Source organism: Lonchura striata, chromosome 2, assembly GCF_046129695.1.
Source record: "Lonchura striata isolate bLonStr1 chromosome 2, bLonStr1.mat, whole genome shotgun sequence".
NCBI lineage: Eukaryota > Metazoa > Chordata > Aves > Passeriformes > Estrildidae > Lonchura > Lonchura striata.
The window spans coordinates 224,466-250,373 of NC_134604.1; the positions used below are offsets into that span (position 1 = coordinate 224,466).

Consider the following 25,908-nt stretch of genomic DNA (forward strand, 5'->3'; position numbering starts at 1 on the left):
TTCAATTTATAGTGGTTATATCCTGCTTAGATTATTAAAATAGAGCATGAAATATTCCCATTTTGCCAGTGATAGAATGTTTTGGGAAGTGAGAGAGAATATACAAAAAATGGGATTTTTAGTTTTCTTTAAACCTGCTATCACAAAACTCACCTTGAAATATTTAGAGACTTACCACACAATGATGGTATTTTGGCTGCATCAAGTCTGCTGAGGGTAGCAAAAGAAGTATGGGCAATAACCTAACCTATACTGTCAGGAAGACAAAAATAGTTGCTTTTGTAGGTTCCCATTTACCAAAATTATGTACCCAGTGAAGAAAGGGCCCATCTGCACCTAAGCAAACACATGGAACATTTAGGAGAGACTTGTACAGCAGAAAACTTTCCCTGGTTTCTAAATTCTACCAAAACATGTACTTACATAAAACTAATGTCATTGCTGAGATAATACCTTCACATAGGTTCACACCATGAACCTCTGAATTCATTTACTGACTTTCAGTAGAGAGAGGGAAAGCAAAAGCCAGAAACTTTTGTATAATGCATTATAATATACATGTATATGGGTATTATAATTAATATATAGGTATTATAATATATAGGTATTGACCTGGGAGGCACACAGATCTCATGTGAAAGACGGAGAAATTAGATATGAATGCATGAACTAGATCAGATTGATAACTTGTGAAACATAAAAGCCAGGAAAAACCCTCAATAATTTTGCAAAAAAAAAAACCACCCTCGACAAACCACCTCAAAACAGAACAAAAAGCCTTCATCATTCAGCAGATGGAAGGCGTGTGACTTTCCACACAGAAAATTCTGGCCTATCCTGAAAGCTAAAACTTAGAAAATTTTGGTTTGGGTTTTTTCCTTGTGTAAAATAACAATCTGCAAGACTGAAACCAAACAGATGGAGAGCCCTTCTCATATCCTAAAATACCTCACTTGAGCTATTGCCTGTGGGATTTACAGCAACATGTCACACATGCAAAAACCCATTTGTTTCACCAGTCTGACTATCCTACCCCTCAGTCTCATGAGCGTCTCCATGCCGATGAATCTGGGAAGGACCAAGCGAAGCTCCCAGAGCTCCTCCCAAGGACAGCCTGGGCTCCTTTACACAGCAAGGAGGCTGCACACCTCGTGCAACACCTCAGGGTCCCAGCCTGAATCAAGGCCAGTTCCAAACAGGGCAGAGGGAGGAAAAGGTACTGACATCTCTGCAAATTTCTGGAAAATTGATGTCTGCAGAGAGGTCATAGATGGCCACAGCAAGAAAAATTGAAATGATAACTGAAACACTGAGTCATCCAGCTACAAAAATGTCTATAGTCCAGGTAGTTTCCAGATGTTCAGGGAAAATGACAACTTTAGACACACAGTTTCTAAGATAGGAACATTTTTGTTTCATGTAGCACTGCATTATGGTTTTGCTTCGGGGAATGATGTAATTACAGAGTAATTATACATTGAAGCCAAAATTACTGCAGCTGAATAATAAATATTAAACCATGTTTATAATAGTAATAAATACTAAATTCAATAGTAAATTGAATATTAATAAACACTGAACTACAAACATTGTATTAAATAATGTTAACTATTTCTTATGCTCATAAAAAGAAAAAATCTATACTTCAAAAGTAAATTTATAAAGTTGAAATTGGAGCAGCTGAATTTTATTTCTGTTTACTAATAAAAATCTGTCATACAGATTGTGCAAGATTCATATTTTTTTGTTTAGTAAGGGAAGCAGATTGAATGGCATTGCAGAGCTTACCTCTTCTAAAACTTAGATCTACCTGATGTTATAGCGACATTTCTTCACCAAAAATCTCTCTTGCACTAATCCTTATAAATAATCTACTATTAGTGTCTAATTACAAAATAAGTATGGAACATTTTACTTCAAAAAAAAAGATAAAACAAACCTAAACCCAAGTGAGCATACAGAACAAACACCCAAACCCTATTAATTTCAGAGGCAATTCAGCTAATTGCATAAAATTCCCTTCAACCCTCTATTCCCAGCAGTAGAAAGCTAGACAGTCTATGTATTTTACTTTTGATTCCTCCTCAACCTTCTGAACCCATGAAAATATGGGTTCAGAAGGTTGAGGAGGAACCAAATATATTTGGGTTGTGCATCTGCAACTTCAGAGTGCTCCCACTGCAATGAAAGCCTTGGCTTCACACTGTGGCATCCTGGCAGAAGACACCGAGAAGACACCTCAATGAGGACAAATCACCTCAGGCATGTCCATTGTGTCTCAGCTGCTTGCTACAGGAACTGCACACTTGTAATGTGATAAATATACTGTCATCTTCCAAGAGTACCAACAACTTGGCAAAATGTTGGACCACAAACTAGGAGAGCTGAATTCCTGCGGAGGAGAGAAAAGAAGGGTTTAGCAGACATTGTTTCAAATTATTACCAGAGAGAAGGGAAAAAAAAAAAAATCAGTCCATGCCTCAAAGTATTGATTTCTGAGCTGGAAGCTTTGTGGAATCCAGGCCTTCATTTCAAAAGAGATACCCTGTTTTGCCAAAGAAATGTTGTGTGATGCATCAAGGAGCTCAAACTCTTGATTTTCTCATGGATCATCACAAAGAGGTCTATTACCCAACCATCTGAAGAATCCTATTTAAAACAAAATTTGACACCTCTGAACTGGAGTATACATTCCTAACCATATATTCCTAATGTGAAAATTTCAAATTTGTTCAAGGTGAGCATCTTATGCTTTCATGCTGTGCACTGTGAATGTGTGTGCTTTAAGCTGCCAAATATGTGGGCAAACACCACCTAAGACTTAGCAGGAGACAGGCTGAGATCAGTTATTCTACAGAACGGGCTTAACTTCAGCTCAAGGCCACAAAACCAAGATCTAGGCACATGGCACAGGTTCTTTTCTCCTGGCACAAAATCCAGCGGGGAGGGGGAATGTGTGTGTGTTTATCTATATCTATAGATCTGTAGTTTGAGACATTACAAGAATGAAGACCAGATCACAAATTCACACGCCAATAATGAAATGACAGACAAGCAATACAGACAGGTCCTTCAAAAGAACCTGGTCAAAACCTCCCACACAGACTCAGCCTTCTAAAGATTCCTGAAAGCCTGCACATATGCAAAATGGACCTGGGGAGATCTTAGCTACCACACTCACAACATATCCTGCAAAACACAACAGGATTGGAAGGGGGAGGAGGAGGATGCAACAGATGGTGGAAATTTCACAGTACCTTTACTGCAAGCAGAGTACCATGACAACTCTAACATGGTTCAAAAGGCATCTTACTTCTCAGAAGAGGCTCCCTGTAGCCAAGGGATGAGGAATTTGGCTTGTGGTCAGATGAACATAAACCACAACCAGCACAGAAATGACATCCAGTTCTCACACATGCACTTTTCCTCTCTGGAAGTGTTCACATCCTTGGCTGAATCCAGACTTTCTTCCCATCTGAGTTACTGCTGCTCTTGCAGGATCCCCAAGGGCTTCAAAGACCAAACTTTGACAAGATGCTGTGAGTGGGGAAACAGGCTGTTAATTTATTTACTTTCTGCTGCTTGACTTCCTGCAACTCTGCATGCCAACAGATGCATCAGGATACACAAGTAAGCACTCCTGCATCAGTCTTCCCAGAAAAATGGCTTAATCTTGCCATTTTCCTGCCAGGATGGAAACACTTCTCTATCCCAGATTCCCTGAGTGAAGAACCTGTTAAAGGAGTCTCTTTTCACTAAGTGACCATCCTGTGCACCAAAACAGCACAAGGTCTCCAGAGAATGAGAGCACAGGTGAAATGAGGTAGCTGGTCATGGCACAGACCATCCCTCTGAGCAGAACATCCCTCTGGACAGAAGCCACTTCAAACGGTTTTCAGGAAAACACTAACGCAGTCTACCCAGAAGGAAGGGCTGTTTTCTTTGGAAGTGGGACAAATCTGCCACAAAGCAATGCATTTCACTTAGGGAAAGAATAAAAGTCCTAAGCACATTCTGTCAGAAGGCACCAGTTCTCAGTGATGCCGTCGAATGGCCAGATCCTGGGATTCTAATTATTAAAAAGACTTTTTCATGTTCTACCCCAGTTCAATAGGTGGATTTGCTGGCCTAAAGGTCACACCAGGACTACAGAAGATGAACAAGACAAACCTTCATGGGACCCCTTTTCTTCCTGCCCCAGCCCACACTTATAGTGATGGGCAGAGGATTGCAGACCTCTTTCCAAAAGGCATCATTTGCACTCTCCCCTTACATTGGTATACCAAGCAATCAAATCTCAACTCCTCTTAAAAGTCGGTTTAAATAAATGAACTAAGGAAGAATATGTTAATAAAGCAGGCTACTAATATCAGAGTCCTTGTGCCTCTCATCAGCTACTTTCAAATACCATTAAAAAAGTGCTTGAAGTATACCTTTAGTATTTCACTTCAACCTCTAAGAATTAACATTAATTGCTTAATTGGAAAAATATTTGCTTTAGCAGATTCAATAGTAGGCGCTGGCATTCAGGAATGTCAGAACAGAATACAAGTAAAGTGTACATAAGTGGTCTCAACAAGAAAAGGAAAAACTCCATCCTGGGATACTGAAAAGATGCCATTCTCCATAGGAGCACAGCCTGTCTGGCAAGTCAGCTGGCCTTCCCAAGGACCAGTGCCTTTGCCAGGGCAATATGGAATGATCCACCTGCTGGCATGGCAAACCTAAAAGGGAGCCACAGCTAACTCTCTGCACCTGTGAAAACTGGGAGCCAAGTGGCCTTGAAGCCAACAACACACATGCACTGCAAGAGTAAATGCAGGGGAAGATATCCTTCTTGGACTGCTTTTCCAGTTTCAGGATTCCCAGGTGCACCCAGTTCCAAAGCTTGAAAAGATATGAGGCTCTTCCTTGTATGCTGATTTCCATTTCCTTCCACAAGAAATGTCATATTGACATTTGTTGTCAGCAAATTCGATAGTAGCTTGCTGTCCAGTTTATACCACTGCTGCAACTTGCATGCATGAAGGGGATTTCTTGGACTATTTATGCCTTTCATAGTGTCCTGTGCTTGTGGTGTCAAAGCCCACAGAAAAGCTCAGAGTACATTCAGGTTACCTGATTGAGCTCACAACTCCTGCATTTGAACTTAAAAGCATAAGCCTTTAACTACACACAAAAGCAAAGTAGGCATCCAGCATCTTACACTCAAAGGAAACCAACAGCCTTCTTCCCAAGTAATAACAATCTGTAAGCAATGGCAAAAGGTGAGTATGCTAACAAACACACCACAGTGAATAAAGAGAATCTGCATTTGACTGAAAAACCAGGATGAACAGCAACTGAAACTAATCATCACCAGCCAACACTGCTGCCAGCCTGCTATGAACAATTCTGGGTTTCCTACATGCACTATAGAAAGCTCCCACCCTAACCTGACATTGTTGATGCTTCACACAACAGTTTCCAGTGCACACTGCCATGCACATCTGACACGCCTTAGTTTTCTGAGACCTAGAGAAACAAGTTTTTCCTATTAATGAGTGCTTAAAATCAGACTAGAAGAGACTTCAACATTATAGAAAATGTCACTTTCCCTTTTGGCAGTGTTTCTGATCAATTCACCCCACTCTCAGACGTCACCCATTATAAACCAAGAGCTACTTCCACCTCCTCTGTTCTTGGCAGAAAAACAACAAAAGGAATCATCCTTAGCACTCAGTGGAAAGTTACTACAGTTAACGAGTGCAGTCACAGAGTTTAAGATTTAGAGTCAGAATCTGGTGGGAGTAGGGGAGGAGGCCCTCAAAGAATTTTATCAGCTACAGCCAAAAAATCATCTTGTGCCTATCACAGACCATAATGATTTTCTGGACTTTTCAGCAATTAGCTTGGCAGTTTAATAAGAAAAGTTGTACCTTATTTGTATTTGGAACATGTTGAATTTCACCTTTGACTCACACGATCAGGCTATTGTTTCCTAGATGGTATCCATGACCACAGTTTTCCAGCAGAGGTGTACTATAATCCATTCATTCCTTAATCTGAGTGGTGATAACCAAAACACAAGTTCCTGAGGCTAATCAATATTTACACAGTGTTAGTAATTTATCTGTAAAGGCATTAGAGTATGTTTCCTTAACAGTAGCACTTCAAAGGGGCCTAGTTAGGATACGTCTCCCTTTCACCAGGTACTAATACCTCTAGGCTGCTGGACTCGAGCACTAAAGAAGTAGCAAGGTTTTATACTGCATGGTTTTAAGAATGGACAAGTCGTAATCTGCAAGGTAGTTTGGTTTTGATGGTGGTGGTGTTGGGGAGGGAGCATTTACAGTGCTGCTCACTTCTTGCAGTCTGGATGTGTTTGTTGGTCTCTGCATTTTGCCAAACATGGATAATGCAGCCTGAGTGGCTCATAGTAGTGGAGGGCTGCTTTTGTGCTCTCAGAACACAGGCTGGGACACTATTAAAGTGGAATAGAAAGCTCTTCCTAGTGAAAAGCTTCTGCATCTAAATCTGCCTCATCATAATAAGCCTGAAAGGTGAGGTAGGTCTTGTCACAAAATAGGAAATGTGGTTTGCAGTGATGCAAACCCAGCTGGACCCAGCTCTGCTGCTAAAGATGATGCCTTTGAAGTATCAAGGAGGGAATTGTTACTATGGCATAAGACCAGTAAACACTCTCTTCACTACAGACACCCAGTAAGGATCACTGCCCAGTCCTGTTGGTTTGCATAGGGTTGTCAGCTTTTGTCAAATGACAAACAGTCTTGTGAGGAAGGGGAATTACCATTCCGGAGGGAATAACACCCACCATCAATTACAGTAATAGTCTCTGTTAGCTAAAACAACTACTTTTCTCCCCAGTTTCCTTCAGCTTCAGAGATATAAAGCATGCATTCCAGAAGCAGCAGCACCGAAAGCCCAACCAGACCAAAGCTGAGGCAGCCAAGGGCGAAAGACCACCACCAAGAAGAGGCTGGTTACAGTGGGAAAGAAAATGCACAAACACGGCAGAAACAGAAGGATGACGTAGCCAGCACCATCCTGAGAAGTCCAAAGGCAGAGAAAAAACAGAAAAGCTCTGCCAAGAAAAGAGAGGATCTCTCTCGTGATGACTTGCTATTCCTTCTCAGTGTCCTCGAGGGTGAATTACAGGTAATGTATTGTCCTACTTTATATTCCAAATTAAAAGACACTCTGCCCTCCACCCCCATTCCCCCCTCCACCATACACATATGCTGTTTTTATGTTAAGAAAACACCTTACACAGTCTGATACAGGACAAATATGAACTGCAGCATACAAAACCACCCCAAAATTACAGCTATTATAGCTATCACATAGGAAACATCCTCTTTATACGACAAGTAACTCTCAAAGCACACGACTCATAAAACTTTCTAGTTGTGTTCCCCCATTCTAAATATCTTGAATACAAAGTATTTGTCGTTGTATGGTTGGAGAACATATTACAGACCTTTAAGATATTTTACTTAATTATGTCTTATCCTCCCACTCCTATGAAGCCATGAGCTTTACTCTCTATTAAACAGTATGTGCCACTTCACAAGAAGTAACTCCTAGGAAAATCAAAATAGCCATTTTATTTCCCATAATACAAAGCAAAAGTGTTACATGCCACTTAGTCCACAAGTTACTAGATTTTAAGAGAGAGCATTTTTCTACCTAGAAAAGGAACCCATCTGTCAAGTGGTAAATGATGCCTAACCTGGTCAAACATAACTTCAGGAAGTGGGAACCAGATTTCCAGTGAGCAGGGAAAATACTTCTGTGGCGGGATTATTGCACAGAAGCAGTGACTCTAAAACTACTCACAGGCAGAGAAAAAAGCAAACTGGCCAAAGTGGCCTAAATGGGTGTAACACATGGTATCAGAGTTTATTACCTAGACAGTACCTGGGTGGTTCTATTCTTAACGTGTTGTGCATTTTTATATAATAATACAGATGTGCTGAACAGAACACACATGTGATAGGAATAGTTAATAGCTGCACCAATCTTTGAGGGTAGATCCAAAGCAAATTTCTACTCATTGTTTCATTATCCAAACAGAACAATTTCCATGTTTGCAAAACATTTCTCTCCTGCCCACTTGGTCGTTCTTAATTTAGGTTAACATTCAGATGTCACAAATTTTTATATAATTATTTATATTATACACACACTCTTCATTACATGTGTATAAAAATAAAAAATAAAAATATACATATATACACTCTTCAATTATTAAGGTTTACAGCTGGAATAGGGAAATGAGAAACTGGAAAACAATGAGCCTGACATGAACATTTTAAATCAGATCTGAAATTTAAAAGGAAGCAGCACTATGAATGGAAAAGATAGGAAGTCATCTTTTATCCCTTATTTTCCACCTCCTGTAATGCCAAGTCAAATCGCTGAAGATCAGCTGTCAATTCAATCATAATTAAGTTTCTAATGTAGATGTCATCCTTTTCCAAACTGCAGAATATTCAAAGTGTACAAGGACCATTCTTCTATTTTTTTCTGCTAAGGATTAGAAATAGATTCTTTTATATTTTAATATTTGTTTAAATGGTCATAAATGGGGATACAGAAGTCTTCCAGCCAAAAGGAGTCAGACTAGAAGTGTTACCCTGCCCTGGTGTATCCTTCTCTCTGATTTCCTTCCTTCCTACTTTATCCTTCTAGGATTAGCACGTACTTGTTTTTAACTGAGACGATTGCAGAGCACGGATGTTTGAGACAGTTCATGCAGTTTGTATCACTGCACCGGAGGCAGGGGGAAACCTTCTTCACCAGAGGATATGGAGAGGGGGAAAAAACCCAAGAGGCACACAGCTGTAGTGGGTTTAAACTGCAGGAGTCATCTACACCCAAGACATACAGAATGTACAACACTTTCAGCTTTCAAGAAACATCCCACCATCCTGCACCAACAAGACAGTTTCTAATACCACAAGCCAAACGTTGCCCAAAACTTTGTCTTGTGAATGCTAAACATTCGTCCAGAAACAGCAAAATGATCCATTAAAGAAGTACTTAAGCTTTGATAAAGGGTCTGCAGATCCTGGAGTTTATGTTGAATTAATAAAGTACAAAGACCAATACTTCCCTCATGCTTTTTGACTGTCTTCACATTACTGACTGTTTTGGAGCACTTTACATACACAGTGTTATTTCAGAAGTTTTTCAGTTTTCTTAATCAAAATCAGAAAGCTAACCTGTAAATACATATATACAGTTTAACAAGATAATGCCTTAATTTTTGTTTGTGCAGGCTCAAGATGAAGTTATAGGAGTACTTAAGGCTGAAAAAATTGACTTAGCTTTGCTTGAAGCACAGTACGGCTTCGTTACTCCCAAGAAGGTGTTAGAGGCACTCCAGCGAGATGCTATTCAAACAAAGGCTGAGCCATGGCAAGAAGATGTCTATGAAAAGCCTATGGGAGAGGTAAGAATGAGCAACTGACACTTAACCATAGTTCCCACCAACTCAACAGTGAATCTCAGCCACTGCTGGGGAAGGAGGCAAAGGAGCTCTAAACCTGGAACGGAACATGAGTGTGAGAGCAGGACAAAGCCCAGGGTCCAGCTGGGACCTGGATCTAATGATCCTCACTTACACTGCAGACTGGGGCTTACACACCGACAGACAGGACTTTGTCTAACTCAAACCATCCTCTTGTTCTTTCCTTTTCCCTTTCTGTTACCCACATTCCAAGCCCACACAAGAGAAGCCTTGACACTGGTCCATGGAGGCCCATCTTACCAGTCATTGCAGTAGCAGTGACACAGCTGGGCACCTCTGCATGTCCCTGCTCCCATCAGCTCGGGAGCAGTCATGGGGGTACCTGCTTGGTCTGAAGAGTTCCTATAATGAGCTGGCATTAGAAACTTCATCCAGGCAGAAATCTAATATTCTCATGTTATACCGAAGTAACCTTTAGTTTAATTACACTGCAGCAGCAGCTGCCATACTTTCTGAACAATGTTACCTGATTAATTTCTGCCCTGCAATGCAAATCACTGGATATTAAAACACCTTCACATCAGATTGTGGTTTTTTAATCCCAGGTAGTTGCCTCCAATTTAACATACTGCTCAGTATAGATAAACATCACAAAATGAAAGTAGAAATTATTAATAAAATTCTTCTATCAAGTGTTTTCCAAGTTCTTTCAACAGAAATGTACCTAAGGATACAGAGATCATTCCAGACAAAATTATCTCAGGCAAAAGGTCAGCTCTCATTTCAGAAGCTCAAAGGTTAAAATCTCTGGATATAACCCGAAACAGATAAAGTTCATCTGCAAAGCTTAATTTACTTTAGAACATTGTGGTATTATGTCACAGAAACTTTGAGCACAAATGGAAATGATTTGAGGAGAAGTCCAAAACAGTTTGAAAACATAAACTCAGTCTGTTACTCTACATAAGTTTATACACTCTTTCCTTCTTACATTTAATGGGAGAGAAATCATTTCTAGCACCACTGGATTTGGCAATTTCAAAGGACAAAGGTAAATATCCCGACAGCAACTGAAAGGGTAGAAGGACCACTGCCACTTCTTGGTCTTGGAAAACCAAAGAATGCTGTAATAGGCAGGCATTCCACAATTTCAGTTTCAAAATCCCCCTGAATTATGTCAGAATCCATTCTGTTGTTTTTCTGGTTGTTTTTTTTATTTATTTATTTATTTTATTTTTAAAACACATATAAATTCCACAGGAGAGGTGGAACCAGCCATCAAGTCCAGGAACAGAGCATTTAAATTCCCCCCTTTGCTACTAGGACAACGTGCTTTTGTATCTGTATGTGCATCTCACCCTGAAGAGTTCTGCCTGGTGGCTCTGAACACAGAGAATCTTCCTAAAACTCAAGTGAAATTACAATTAATTTCAGAAGTCAACTGTAAGATTTCCATTTCTTTACCGTTCTCTCACAATTCTCTTACCTACTCTAAACATAAAGTTTCTTGGCAAATTTGATTAATAATGTAGTGGGAAAATTTGGTGACTGGACAACTTTACTCAATGGGAACAAGATTCACAGGTGAAGTGATGTAGAAAGCAGGTTTTTTCAATCAAACTTGCTCTACAGCTATTTCTTCCTGCAACATAAAAAATGTCAGATAAGATTACTGTTAGCACTCACATTTGAGGGCCACAAAAGATATTAGACTATGATTTTGGTTTTGTTTCAGACTCAAAGGCCTGAAAAGGTTTTCCATTTCTGCATGGTCTATAAATTTAGAAGTAGTCAGTTTTTGTGAAAAAAAATCTGTCTTCAGATAAATTACCACTTCTCTTAAATAGACAATGAAGAGTATTCAACATTCTAGGAAATGCAGAATAAGAATATAAGAATTATTTTCCCTGATTCCAAAATAAACAATGTTTTTTTAAAGGAATAAAAAAAATCAGAGATGGTAATGTAGGATATGAGAGATAAAGATGAAGTCACTGCAGAATTTGTGGTGTCTTTTTCTCTTCTTTTCATCGCATCAGAAAGCAGATTCTGGTTTCTAATTTTCCCAATTAATATAGGCAAAGATAAAAAAAATCATGTGCCTCACTGTTTGAAATGGAACATACCTCCTACCACTTTGAGAGCTCCTCTAAAAGAAGTAAATGAGAGGAAAGCCTGTATTTTGCATCCATCAAGGATAATTAAAAATTGAATCAATTTTTGGAATGCCATTGTGAATCTCCTTGGGGAGAGATGCACCCTCATCAGTATTTTAACCAAGTCTATCTCATTGTGTGCTCACAACATCTGGTAAGTGTTGGTCAGAACTTTCCAAGGAGCACAGCTGTAGGGCATCAATAAGTCAGTCAAAGGAGGAGACTGACACAACAGAGCTGACAAGGTGGCACTCAGGAGAAGACCACCAACATATCTGCATGGAAATTTGGCTCAACCAGAGTTGAAAAAGCCAAGGGAAGAAGTGCTCCCAAAATCTCTGGTAATCCTAAACTCAGGATTATACATTTATAAACAATGACTGTGAGGATATTATTAACAGGAATAATATTACCCTGAACTTAGGATAAAACATGTAACTACTCTGGATTTTCTTCTGGCACACCACCAAACACAAAACAATCCAAAAAGAGAAAGATGAACAGTTCAGTTCTGACGTAATGGGTATGAAATACACCATCCTAGTTTGACTTCAGTCAAGAGTTAGTGGCAAAATGTAGTTAAACTATTATATTCATGTGAATTTTTAGCTTGCTCAACTATTCACAGTTACATGAGGCTATGCCTCTGATTTTCCATTGTATTGTACAGCGTGTTCAAGTATTAATCTAGCAAAAAGCCCATATGGTTAGCAAGAACAAAACAACAAATCACTTAATTAAGATTTTATCACTTTAATTTTCAACAGAAGACATTTATACTGCTGCTTATTAGTCCTCTGTGGTTTTTAGCTAAGAACTGGGCGGGCTGAGTAAACTTGTGTGCATGCAAATAAATGGGTATTTCTGCATGGGCAGACGCAGCATTTGGCCAGAGAATCGGAGGAGCCCGGGGCTGCTGGAGACGCTTCTGGCGAGTCTCACAGCAGCAGGGTTCACATGGCTTCTCTCTCCTGTCTGCTGGACACGTGGGAGTCAGCCACAAGGTCTCGCAGGGAAAATGCAAGAGGTGAACTTGCTGCCAAGGGAGGTGCCCTCACCTTGCAGAGGCCACATCATTTTCTCAACAATCCCCGCGGAGTGCAGCCGCCCGGCCGCGGCGCTGCTCGGCGTGGCTGGCCAGGGCGGGCAGGGTGTGCTGCACAGGGACAAGTGTCACAGCCAGATGCCATTGCCACTGACTGCACAGCTCACCTGCACACCTCAGGTGCTGGGGGACTGCTGTCTCTCCAGCTGCCTCCTTTATGACCCGCCCGTACCAGGAGACAGCCCCAGCGCTTCTTCCCTTCCTCCCAAGCTCACCTTGCTCCCAGCCACAAATGCTCACAGCAGAAATTATTTGACAACATGCTTAAAAGAAACAGAAGTGCATCTTCTAGCCCCAGCAACAGGAGAAAACTGCAACATGCAAACTGTTTTAATACAGCAGCTTATACTTTTCTTACTCTTTCATGTGAGCAGGTCTCCCCAAGACACTACTATTCTTTTTCCCACTTAAAATTCTTTGTTCCAAATCCCTGCCTTGAATACACACCTCACCCATCCCAAATACCAGTTTGTAATCCAAACTGTTGTAATCTCAACAGTGACAAATGTGCTACTGTGAGGTGTAAAGTACGGAGAGCTGCAAAACAAAAACCTGGAATTAATAACTTTTATTTTTGCATACATGCTACTTAGATTTCTGCTTGAATTAACCTCTTGTAGCCATTCAACAAATACTCCAGAACATATAAATAATACAGAACATATAAAACCCTCCTGGCAGGTCCCACATCCTTTACACCAAACAGTGCAAGAAGCAGGACTATTTTATACTTGGTTAATGCTGCTTGGCCGATGACTAGCCCTCATCTCAGTCAAGCATTTATACATGTTTGGAACCAGGATCATCTCATTCATGATCAGCCTGTAGCCAGAAATGTCAGTGATTTCTTACGACAGCAATTTACATATCCCCTGAGATCTTTACATATACTTTCAAGTGGTGGTTCAATCCAATGCTCTTACTTTCTTAACCCCACCCATGCAGCTGCCTGACCTCACACTGAGGCTGAGAGCAGGAGGCACTCAGCTGATACTCAGCTCAGATCAATTTAATCAAAACAGAGCCAGAGTTGCAAGCAGCACTGCATCAGAACTTAGTCAAAACTCGGGAGCCAGATTGCTTTCTGACAACAGTGTATATTCACCTGACAGCATCATCTTTAAAAAGACAAGGATTAGAAACTTAGGTGATGGCATTTCATGCATCTGTAATTCCTGTTCCAAAAACTCCTCTGAAATCTTGGGTGGTGGGGTGGGGGAAAGGCTGATAAAACATCCTTCTGATAAATTAGATGCTAAACAAAAGATTTAAATTTTTAAAATTTCCACTTCTGGTGAAATAAAGGGAGAGCGTGAAGAAATTAAGGTCAGGTTTTCCTCAACCTGACCTTTTAAGGCAATCCAGTTTTCAACTGCTTTAAAAGATATAGAAAGCACAGCCAAAAGATTCCTGTATAAGGCAACTCTTGCTTACTAAGAGAGATTGCGTATGCAAGGGTTTAGGTAAGAAATGTGTTTCCAGGGGAGGTCCTGCTTCAGGATCATGATTTCAGAAAGCAGTCACCTTGCTAGGGTAAAGCATACAAATGACCAGTGAACAACATTAAAAAACCCTTAATGATCTGCTGTAAGAGCACCACAAAATAGCACCAAAACAAATAAACAGAGGTTTCTTTGTATTTCTTGATCATTCATGAAACAAGCTCAGCTATGTTACAACAGAAAATGACCTAAGTAGAAAGTGCAGGAAGTTTTAAAAAATCGTTCACATGATAGACTAAATCATCTTCAAAGCCTTGTCAATAGCTCCTTTTTCTTCATTCACAGCAGCGTCAACAAAAGGTTAACAATTATTTAGGAGGAACATAAGAGAATACATATAGCTTTAAAAGAAGCTGAGATAAGCAGAGGAAGACTTGAAAACCTAAGCAGAAATTGATTATATCCTCACTCATTCAAGAAAGTCATGTTCAGGCATTCCAGCTCTCCCTGTCATCATTTCTATAGGCCAAACTGTGAATAAACATGAGGAAAAGATAATTAATCATAGTCCCTGGAATTAAATTGTCAAAAACAAGCAGTGGCCCTAAGAATCTGAAACCCCAGTGTTTCTTGTGGCACATAGAATTCCTTGTGGGGGGAACATCAGAGAAGCAGAACCAGCTTTGCTTCCCACACTGCCCATCTGTCAAGTTTTTCCTATTAATAGAGTGAAACACTACAATCAGACTGACCTACTCGAATAGACTGTGGTTAGAAGGAGGCGCTGGGCTGTGAGCTCAAAGTTTCTCTTTGCCAAAAAGGACACAAGGACTCCTACGCTGACCTGATGAGGGAGGCACTCTGCAAAGGGGAACAAGCAGGGAACAAAGTGGCTCACAAATACAGACTCTTCCCACATCTTCTGATGGCTCCAGTGATCCTCCCTGAAACTTCAACTAGATCAGTGATGCCCAAGGAGAAAAACCACTCATGGCTACACACTTGCACAACTCAGTCACATCCTGAACTCAAAATTCTAACAGAATCTTCAGAATCACAGTTTTCTCTAAGTTTATGGAGTTATTTTAAAAGCATAAGTCTACTGAACAGTAATGCCAATACCTCCGTGGTTTAGAAAAAATTAAAGATTATTGCCAAAAGTGAAAATAGATTATTTGTATTCAAATATCACTATATAGTAATATCTAGAAAAATTGCAAAATTTTCACTGAAAGGGTGGTCAAGCATTGGAATGGGCTGCCCAGGGAGGTGGTGGAGTCACCATCCCTGAAAGTGTTCAAGAAATCACTGGGCATGGCACTTAGTGCTGTGGTTATTTGGCATGATGGTGTTGGGTCAAAATTTTGACTTGATGATTTTGGAGGTCTTTTCCAACCTTAATGTTTCTCTGATCACGTGTTAAACAGAAATCCTTGAGGAAGGGAGGGGGAACTTTATGTATGTTCAAACTGTGCTATAAAGGTGCCACCTGAAAGATAAAGACCTCAACAAAACATGCAATCTGAGGAACATAACAGGAAATACCACCATTAAAACACAATACTTCCAACTATTAAAAATTCAGCACTTAGTTATTCCAGAAACCCAGAGCCATGCTCAGAGTAAGCACAAGAGACAGGATTGTTTTGCATTCTTGGCACACCATGCATTTAAAGTGAAACCAGAAAACTGCTTTTTGATCTACCTCTACCTCACAAAAGCAATTTAATGCTCTTATTTCCTAGGCAGCTATATGTGAGGCAGCTATTTCTACTCAACCAAAAGTCAGTCATCCACTGTGTGAAGCACTGGACAATGCTTCTTCTGCCAAGACATCTGGTTCTCTACCACAGTGATCAAGGAGAAAAGCACAACCCTGGGAACAGTAACTGTTAATTAGTTTAAAAAAAATGAAGATCACTCATGGCAGGAGAAGGAAAGGAAGATGACTGAGGGTCTTGAAAAACAGTACCTTTGTTTTTCTAATTTTCTGTGATTAGACTGACAGAATTAAACTGATACCTGATGACCTCCCTACTAGGCTTATTATTATTATATTATTATTATTAAGCTGCTCTCAAAATTCTTTTAGTAATGAAAGCCCAAGAAAGCAGAAGTTTCAAAATACTTCAGGAGTTTTTTCCTTCTTTTTGCAGCTTGATAAAGTTGTAGAGAAACAGAAAGAAGTTCACAGAAGAATGCTGGAACAACTTGTAATGGTGGAAAAAGCACACAGACAGACACTGCATGAACTAGAGGAAGAAAAGAGGAAGCACAGCAAATATATGGAAAAAAGCGATGAGTTTACAAACTTACTGGAACAAGAATGTGAAAGGTAAGGTTACCTCTTACCATTGTACTAAGAATATGTAGAATTTAACACAGCATCTAAGGATCTCTCTGCTTTATTTTGCATCCCCTTAAAATCAGACATATTTGTGTGATTGTATTTTGAGAGTTCAGCTGGGTAAACATAACTAATGACTTCTAACAAACAATTATGTCTACATCTCCATCAGCCAGCAAGGTAGGTCAAACAGTTCTTCAGCACTGTTGCAGAATGCCAAGGATGTTACACTGCAAGGAATACAGGGAGACATCCAGGTGCAGGACATTATAACAACAGGAAGCAGGTGAACCTTTCAGTGTGCTTTAGAAGCTCAGTACACTCTGCAGTATGGAAGGAACAGGAGACCTCATCAGACATGCAGCCTTTCACAGCACAAGAAAAAGACATGAGGATGAAGTAGGTAGTTGGACAAAACATAGAAATACACAGAGAGGAAGCAAAGGCAGAGGATAATTTCCAGAAAGCTTTGAAGGTAAGAATGACAAAGGTTTCATAACAGAGTTGGCATAAAACCCATAAAACAGCTTTATTTTTTAAGAGTAACCTAAAAGTGCCACAGCTTGTTTTAAGCACAGCGTTACAATTTCAATACCAATCCTCAGAAGAATTAAAAATTTAATGTAATTTACTGTCTTTAAAAGAAGCCACTTTATACGGTGCCTTCTTTGAATCCGCAATAAAACCGAACACATTGTAAGGAAAAAAATATCAAAGAACATTTCCTATTCCCTGTATAGCTAGCCCAGAAGATAGGAGAATATTGTCTCAGTTTCCTTTCGCTGAGGAGCAGATGGAAATGTTTGGGTGTGAGAACGTCCAGCCCATTCTAAACTGCCATTAAGCACAGCTAATTCTTCCTTTGCCTGGCCTGTGTAACACGCGGCCGCACTGCCATCGCAGCTCCACGGGCCGGCCAAGAAAATGCTTTGCTCCTCAGGAAAATGTGCACAGATGCACGCAGGCGTAGGCACACGGAGAAAAGCACGTACTAGGAGCTGCTCTTGGGAATCATCATCAATCAGGAACCAAACCCTGAGATCAAGGGAAGTTTTCATCTCTGCTGTCTTCTCCTCAAAATATGACACATTCATCTCAGAGGCAGAGCTAGACAACCCCACTTGCTAAGACTAGCAAACTGTTACATCAGACAACGTGTTCACACCGTGAAAAACTGCACAGAGGGAAAGACTAAGCATTGGAGTCATTAATTTCTTTTCAAACAGGACAGAAATTGCATTAAAACTCTCTTTCCTGCCCATCTCTATATCCCTCTATCCCTTCCCCTCTGCCCCGCCTCTGTTACCATTCCCAAGAAGACTGTAAAGCATTTACCACTATTGTCTGCTACTTTTAGTCAAGCTGCCTGGAAAATGGTGGGAAGAGAGGGAATGCTGAGATGCTTAAAGAGCCCTGAGAGGATATAATAATAGCTTTCAGATTAAGTCTCTTTCTTTTTTTTTTTTTTTGAGGATGTATTTTATGTGGAAAACCTTAAAGGGATGTGATGTCACTTACTGAGCTGATTCCAAATTGTTTGCCAAGTAATGTCACCATCAAGATCTCCACACAGTTGCCTGCCATACCAGAAAAAAAAAAAAAGAAAAGAAAAACCCAACAACAAAAGAACCCACAAGCAAAAAAACTCACCAACTTAAGACACAGCTTGCCCTACATGAGCCTACCTGACATAGCAAAGTGACCTCTTCTTCCACTTGAAAATGCTTACCCCAATTTACATTTTCTAAAATGCAAACTTTGCATTTGGATTAAGAACAAATAATACTCTATAAAAAGTTTCACACAAAAAGCAATGACATGAATTTTTGCTTACCCCAGTACAAGTAAAAAAAAAAAAGCAGGAAGGATTCACCAATGAACTTACTTTTCTTTTTTAGCCAGAAGCAATATCCTCTTCTATATGATGGATATACAGCATTCCAAACAGTATTTCAGGTTCAAAGCAAAATCCCTGACTTTCAATTAGCCAAAGACGTGCCTTGCTTTTATCAAAGAGCAAGATACAGTTCATGCTAAAGATATCCTTGGAAGGTATGCAATGTATACAAGCCAAAGAAGGTACACGAATAATATGTGACCATGATCAAAAGGAAAAAAACTTAGATATTATGAGACAGTGATGCCGAGATTCTGAAAACTACTTCTTATGGCAAGATTAAAGAAATCATTAGTTTAGACTCAGATCCAAGTCTTACAAACTGTTCTGGATATATCTTCAAATAAGGCAGAAAGAAAGCACTTCCTCTCTCTTGCCTGTGTGCTCAGAAAAATAGAACTGAAGAATTTTTAAATTAAAATTTCAGTCATGAATTTATCAGATGATCATGTTTTACATAAACTAGAGAACCCTTCATCTCTACGGCCTTTGTATTGCCTTATGTCCTTTATGGATGGCATCTCTCATTGAAAGAGTTAATGCTTGGATTGTGCAAAATATGAGAGTATTTGATGACTCAATAAAAGCTCTTCACTTTAACCATTCAAGAATTGGACTTTACAGTAAGGCAACAAGACTGTCCTCAGCAACTCTACATTGTCAGATTTGAGAGGGTAAGCTCATGACAGGATGAGTGAAAACTTTCTACATATGAGAACCAGATCAATGTTAACCCTTTAGCCAATTTAATTATTTTTCTTGTTGCCAACGAAAAATTAATCCTCCTTGTTGTAGTTCAGAGCCTTCTTGTAGTTCAAAGACTGATCTTCAAAATGAACAGTGTCATTCCTTACAACAGACATTTACCAGCAAACAAATAAAACTATGCTAGTGTCATTGTAATGATTCATCTTCAGTCACACTTTTAAAGCATGGAGCCACAAGCCTGACAAATTCCTAGCATATGAGGAAAAGTTTTGTGGAGAAAAAGAGGCCAATGGAAAAGTGGATAGGTCTTTCCTGCACTTCAACATCAATGATTCTCTGTGTGTGCGCAGACCAGACAGGAACACCAAGACAACAACATATGCATGGTGGTGTAGCAGACCAAGTCAACTAGAGTCCAGAAGGGCAAAATTGGTTGTGTTGATGGAGCTTAAAGAAACAGCAGCACCAAATTTCAGAGAAATGCAAAAAATAATAAAGCCAAAAGCTGGATACATAGACAACTAGTGCACCTGAAGAATCATCCCATAAAAGCTATTGGCCTTGTTTAGAAGCTCTTACATTTCCTGGGGCTGGAAGGTGGAGAGGAGGATTAGAGACTATGAAGAATACTTACTTCAGATTCTAATTCAGAGTCCACTGTATCTTCCCTGAGGATGTATGCATTTGTCCAAAATCACTTATCCACATTCTGTATTTTTGCAGCACAGTTATATAAAAAATGCTGCTGGTTTAGAGAACATTTTACAAGGGTAAAATATGAAACTAAAATGTTTTCCAGATATGCATGTTCAGTTTGAAAACATATGCCATATGTATACAAGTATTTATGCATATACATAGTACTCTCCACCCCACACAAAAAAAAAGAAACAAAAGAGCAAAATAGTAGAATGTTTAGCACTTACACAGTCCTTTTCCACTGCATATCTCAAGAAGCTTTAAATATTATCTAAGGACAGTTATTCCCCATTTTCCATTTACTGAAAGAAAATAAAGGTATGAGGAAAATAAATCAATCACAGTACCTGAGAGTTAAACTGGATGAAAGGGAGAAACGTCCCAATGTACAGGTGTGTTCCACCTTCAAACTTTCTGTATTCTGTACAGACTCTCAACTATACAAAAGGGCAAAGCTTTATTATGAAGATACACCTATTAAGAGGTCAATGTTATTCAAAAGGACAGGAGAAAAAAAAAGGAGTTCACTAATAGGTAATGTAAATACATTTTTAGAGGTAGTTATAATAAATTTTGCTCACAGAATTCAAATATTAGCACAGAACTCTGCAGTTCAGTATAGAAGGAATTAATAAAATCTTAAGGTCAAGGATCATCTACTAATAGGAGGGTTTTTCCCATGAAACCTAATCTGCAGAAGTCTCACACCTGTAGTCTTTCTCATCTAACAAAGCTGTACAAAACAGTGCTTTTTGCTCCAGCTGCTGCCACCCTCAAGGTCAGTCAGTTAACAGAGCAACCTATCGAGTGGCTTCTGCACCGTGTTCAAGCAAAAGCTTAATAATAGCTCTTTCTTCTGGCAAAGCTCTGAACTTAATCCATCTTCACTTTCCCTGATAATCTGGCTGCCTTGGGCACAAATGAGCTTTCAGCTCTTACCCACACAGTTTCTGTGACTGCAGCCTGGGCTCATTTGAGTGTTCCACAGTACCACTCTGTTCACGGCACTCCATAGGTTTTATTCTTTATGTCTTTTCTTCATCCATTCACTCTCTGTGCTCCTCCTCACAGAAACTCAAAGTCAGGCATCATCTCTATAATGATGATTCAAGTGTACACCAAAAAAACAACAAACCTCACCATATGAGCAACCTGTCATCATTCCCAACTTCATAAGAACAGAAGGGAAATCAGTCTTTTAGCCCTCTGCTTTTGCCTTCATCCTTACAACTCTCTAATACCTCCATTCTTAAAACCGGGGTAGCTGCTGGTCACAGCCTGTTGTACCTAGCACATTTTTACCTGAGCTTTCCTACATTTAAGTCTCACTAATTCTTGTTCGTAGCACCTCCAAGAAAAATAAATATTAAAAAACAAAGGAACAAACAAGCCAAACACACACATCCAAATAAGCCAAACATATCTTTCTGTACTTCCAAATAATTAAAAAAATTTCCAGGCCCCTACTTTAAAAATACTTTTTGATCATTTCCACATTAGCTATTTCAGCCTTCACTGTATCTTCCCTGGAAGCACACTCAGTAGTGAATTAAGACTACAGATTTTCTCTCGTGTACCTTCTTCCATTCTAATGCAATGTTATTACATGGACTAAGCATCACACTAGAACTGTACCAAAATTAAATGAGATTACAAGACTGCTCAGGGTTTGAGTTGGTAAGAAAGTTAATTTCATGAAACCGAGAGCTCTAGGCAAAGTGGTTTGGGTTTATTTTAAAGTGTCAGATGAAAGTAATTGCTACCCACAATAGATCAAGTAAATAGTGCTTGATATTCAGGACAGGATATCAAGGAAAGAAGGAACCATTTTAACTAAAATGTGAAGTGTATTAGTTGCTAGTATAACATTGCTATGCTTTAATTCAAACACATTTACACATTGGATTAGCAATATTTTCCATGTCTAGCTCTGGAAAATTCAATATTCTGGGAGAATTAGTATAATTAATATTTGCTATTTTTCTTAATGAAGCCAATTAAATATTATAAGAAGTAGGATTTTATCTTTGCAGAGAGCTGCAGTAAAAATAAACACTGTCAACTTATTTATTCTACACGTGTTACCAGCGGTTTTTAATTTCATGCACACTGAACTATTGTTGTAGATTGCATTGTACTCAAATGCAATCATTTCCTTTTAGCTTTCTGGCAATGAGTTATATGTATTACATATGCTGGAGACTATGTCTTGCAAGTTGTGAAATGGATGCCAGATCTGTGCACATTTGACCTTTTTCATGGGTATCTTGTGTTCTGTAGGTGAATAAGAAAGACCCACCACAAGCACAACATCAGCATTCCTATTCTACATTACACTCCAATGGGACAGTCCCACTAATAACAGCACTGAGGCACGAAGAGAGGCTCGAGGAAGTGATGTACACAGATGAATGACCTCATGCTCGTATGCGCAAAACTATGTACTGTTGCACTACATAACTTTCAACAGATGTTGTGAAATCAAATCTTTGACACAATTCAAGGATTCAAAGATGCTTACAACAGCCTTTGTGCATGATGAAAGATAAAAATACTTCATCTTAGAGCAAATAAATAGAATTTAGGGTTAAGATGCCAAAACTGTCAAACAAGATCACATTATGTTTTTTCAATGCAAAATTCCAAGAATAAATACAAAGAGGGCTCAATGTTAATGTAACTGAGAAATTCTCTCTAGATTGGTGGTGCAATTCAAAATTATTCCACCTACTATCATTAGCAAGGAGATGTGAGATCAAGATGACAAACGTTTCTCATGCAACTCCACTGATGTTGGTGGAATGACACAGACAAACTCATATTTAGATATTTTTAAAATTCTGAGCACACAACGCGTCTGTTCGCTGTTTCAGGCACACTATACTATTAGCAACCAATACTAGCACTGCACACTTTGGGAGGATGGAGAGGGTACAATGAATAACCTTAGCCAAGGAAAGAGATGCTCATTGCCTTCCCTGCAAAAGGACATAAATTCTGAAAGGGACGGCTGTGGAAAGCCACCCTTTCCCAGCACGGTGGTGGCCCTGGTCAGTACTTTTAACCCTCGTGTCAGAACTCAAGGGGAGGGATGAGCTCTCAGCATAGTCACGGCTCTTGTAAATCAACACCTACACGGTGACCCGCGTGGGCGATGAAGCACACGCCACATCTGCTCATGGGCAGGCACTGCCTCAGTCATGGGCACTCGCTCCAGCCACCAATTCACATTTCCAAATAAGACTGAGGGCACGGCTCCGTGTGCGGCACAGCACAACAAGCCTAATCACAAGCAACAATAGAGACACATGACTGTACCAAGACCTGTGACCAAAAAAAGACAGGGTGCACTTCTGATTCATTGCAGGGTGGGGCTGTGAGAGAAGGATAAACTGGCACAGGATTTTGTAATTGTAACTTCGAAAAGCAAACACACAACAGTGGACAGACAGAAAAATCCCTACATCATTCTCCATGACAGAAAACTTGACACTCTCATAATTTTCCAAGAAAAGCCATTGCTATGGGAAAATATGTTCTCTGGTTTGAATGTGGAGGAGGAGAAATCTCAATGAAGTTAAGATCTTTCTCGTGGCAGAAAAATTTAAGTGACTTACATGTGCTATAATTAGTTTCATATCTTAAAAACAGGCAGGAGAAAATGGCCATGAGAACTCAGAATGCAGGTCACACATCAGTTACCAAGACTTGTGATCTAAACTCAACCAAGTTTCCCAAGGCATGCTGTGAGCTTCAATGCATTTATGCCCAGCTAAAAAACCTTTGAGTATTATATACACATATATGAGAGAACCATGCATGGGAGACTGCAACAATTTAAGAAAAATGTTTCGGCCTCAGTCTCTGTGCTGAGACAATAATTTTAAACAGAGAATAAATAAAAATATCAGAAGCACTAAGTCTGTTAAGAACAGAGATTACTTGAAAAAATTGCTAAAAATAAACACCAAAATCTTCTCCCATGGCAATTTTGATTTTTATGTACATACATTAATTTGTTTCTTAAGCCTGAAATGCACATTTTAGAGCATCTCAGAAAAATACCACACATTGGGAGAAGGTATCACAACCTATTTAGAGTCTGAAGATCGAGAGTGTGAACACATTAAAAAACTACATTCAATATTTGCATCTTTCTAATAAGAAGATAGGGAAAAAGCCACAGAAATTATCTAAAAGTTTGCAAAGGACATATTGGACTCTGGTCTTTAAAATCTGTGATTCAAACTTGTGTATGTTTCAGTGTGTGTAAGGATGAGGCACAGGTCAGGTGCATGGCTCAGAGTAGCAAACAGGAGTAGATAGAAGAAAACCAACTGGACCATGGAGTTTCTCCCTTGCAACAGAGAGTTGTCCTCCAACAGAAGTGGCAACAATTTTACTTCTCATTTCAGATGTCCAAAATACAGAAAAGGCTTCATTTCCCTAGGAATGTTCTATAAAAGTTGCCTTGTCATAAACAAAATTATACTTTCTACTCATTCAATAACTCTTTACAGCTCAGTGCAGTAATTCCTCTACTGAAAGATGCTAGATACTTGGCTAAGACTGAAAAAGAACCCTAAGGCACCCAGTTAGGTAAGAGAGAGATGAGAGCAGATGAAAGCCTAGGAGGAGAGTTAGAGGGGGCTGCAGGAAGGTCTGCTGCTTCAGGATGATTCCAAATGGAGAACTGCCCACTCTCCTTCTGTGGTAGGTCTCAGCTGCACAGCCCTTGGAATAAAACCTCACAGCACTTGAGAGGCACAGCTTGGAGGAACTCCAAAGACTGAACAGTCAGAGAATTAACCAGCTCCTTCATGCTCCCACAGAAAAGTTTATCATGGGAAACATGGCTGGTAAAAGCTGAAGCTTGTACAGACATTCTGACAAGGGAAGGCTCCAGCACCAGACTCCTGAACCATAACCTGATCATCAACTACAGCAACAAGCAGATAAAAAACAAAAACCAAATAGTTATCATGACTACTGACAGATGTTAGGGGAAGTATTCTGCCATAGAAAACTTTTATTCCCCTCCCCAAAATAGGAGATTAAAAGTCCAAAAGGGACAATAACACTGAGATTACTCAGTTAACTGATTTATGTCTGCCAGATTTGGCCTAGCAACACTTACCTTCTTCCACACTCTGCCTTTGGAGAAGGGAAACTCATGGAATCCAGAAACATGGTTTTCAAATGTGTACATGAGCTTGATAAGATATACCTTGCACAGCTCTGCTCTCATTCTCTGACCAGCACCCACCCAGCATCTTCAGCAGAGACAGCATCCAACTTAAGGCACTGCAAAAGCACATCACTAAAGCTGCTCTTTGCCTTATTTACTTCCTTGCTTACTTTACCTACCTTCCAAGTCACACATTTTGCTTGAAATCACATGAGCTGATTAAAAACCTGCAACTTAAAATAGAGCTCTTCACTTTTAAAAGCAGTCAAGGTCTTTGGCTTTTATATGCTAAAGGCAATTCCTTAGCCTCAGCACTTTGATTCAGAGCATCTTCAAGTCACTGGGGAAAGGCACATGCCCCACAAACGTTATCAGGTACTAACAGGTACTAAACCCTGTTTTTTCTTTAACTACCCTTCCATTTCAGTAAACTGTAATGTTTACCATCTCACTTGCACTTCCTTACATGATGCTTCCTTCCTCCCCATAGTCTGTGAACAAAACCAGAGAACCTTGTGAAAAACGAAATAAAACCTAGCAGAAACTGAGACCATGCACCCTCCTCTCCCTTCACTCTGATTTGTCTGCTAAAAATGTCAGGGTTATCAGGAAATTCTGAGCACTGTAAACCTTATTCTGATGTATAAATTTACTACTATTAAAAAGACTTTTAGGAATGTTCAGATCCTACAATTTGCATTTAAGTCATCAGGAAATTGGGACATCATTTATTAAATGTTTAGACAAGATTTCACATGTTTCTCATTTCAAAATTTCATCTTGCATCCAACTGAGGAACTGAGAAGCAAGACCCACTCCCTGAAATCCTAAAATTCTCCCTTTTTTTCAACAGTCTTGCCAGCTAAACTCTGGATGTCTCTGTTCTGTCAG

At 39.6% G+C, this 25,908-nt stretch overlaps 2 protein-coding genes across 3 annotated transcripts in view; one reads left to right on the plus strand and one right to left on the minus strand.

Annotated features, from left to right (window-relative positions):
- Positions 1 to 25,908, minus strand: part of CMSS1 (cms1 ribosomal small subunit homolog) — a 216,048-nt gene that overhangs the window by 129,253 nt on the left and 60,887 nt on the right. The window lies entirely within an intron of this gene.
- FILIP1L (filamin A interacting protein 1 like) overlaps positions 1 to 25,908 on the plus strand; it is a 182,711-nt gene that overhangs the window by 97,746 nt on the left and 59,057 nt on the right. For both annotated transcript variants that reach the window (XM_021545501.3, XM_021545499.3), the window contains exons 4-6: positions 6,868 to 7,158; positions 9,284 to 9,457; positions 16,335 to 16,513. In XM_021545501.3, coding sequence (XP_021401176.2) covers positions 6,895 to 7,158; positions 9,284 to 9,457; positions 16,335 to 16,513 — 617 coding nt within the window. In that variant the 5' untranslated portion in view covers positions 6,868 to 6,894. The remainder of the gene's footprint in view (positions 1 to 6,867; positions 7,159 to 9,283; positions 9,458 to 16,334; positions 16,514 to 25,908) is intronic.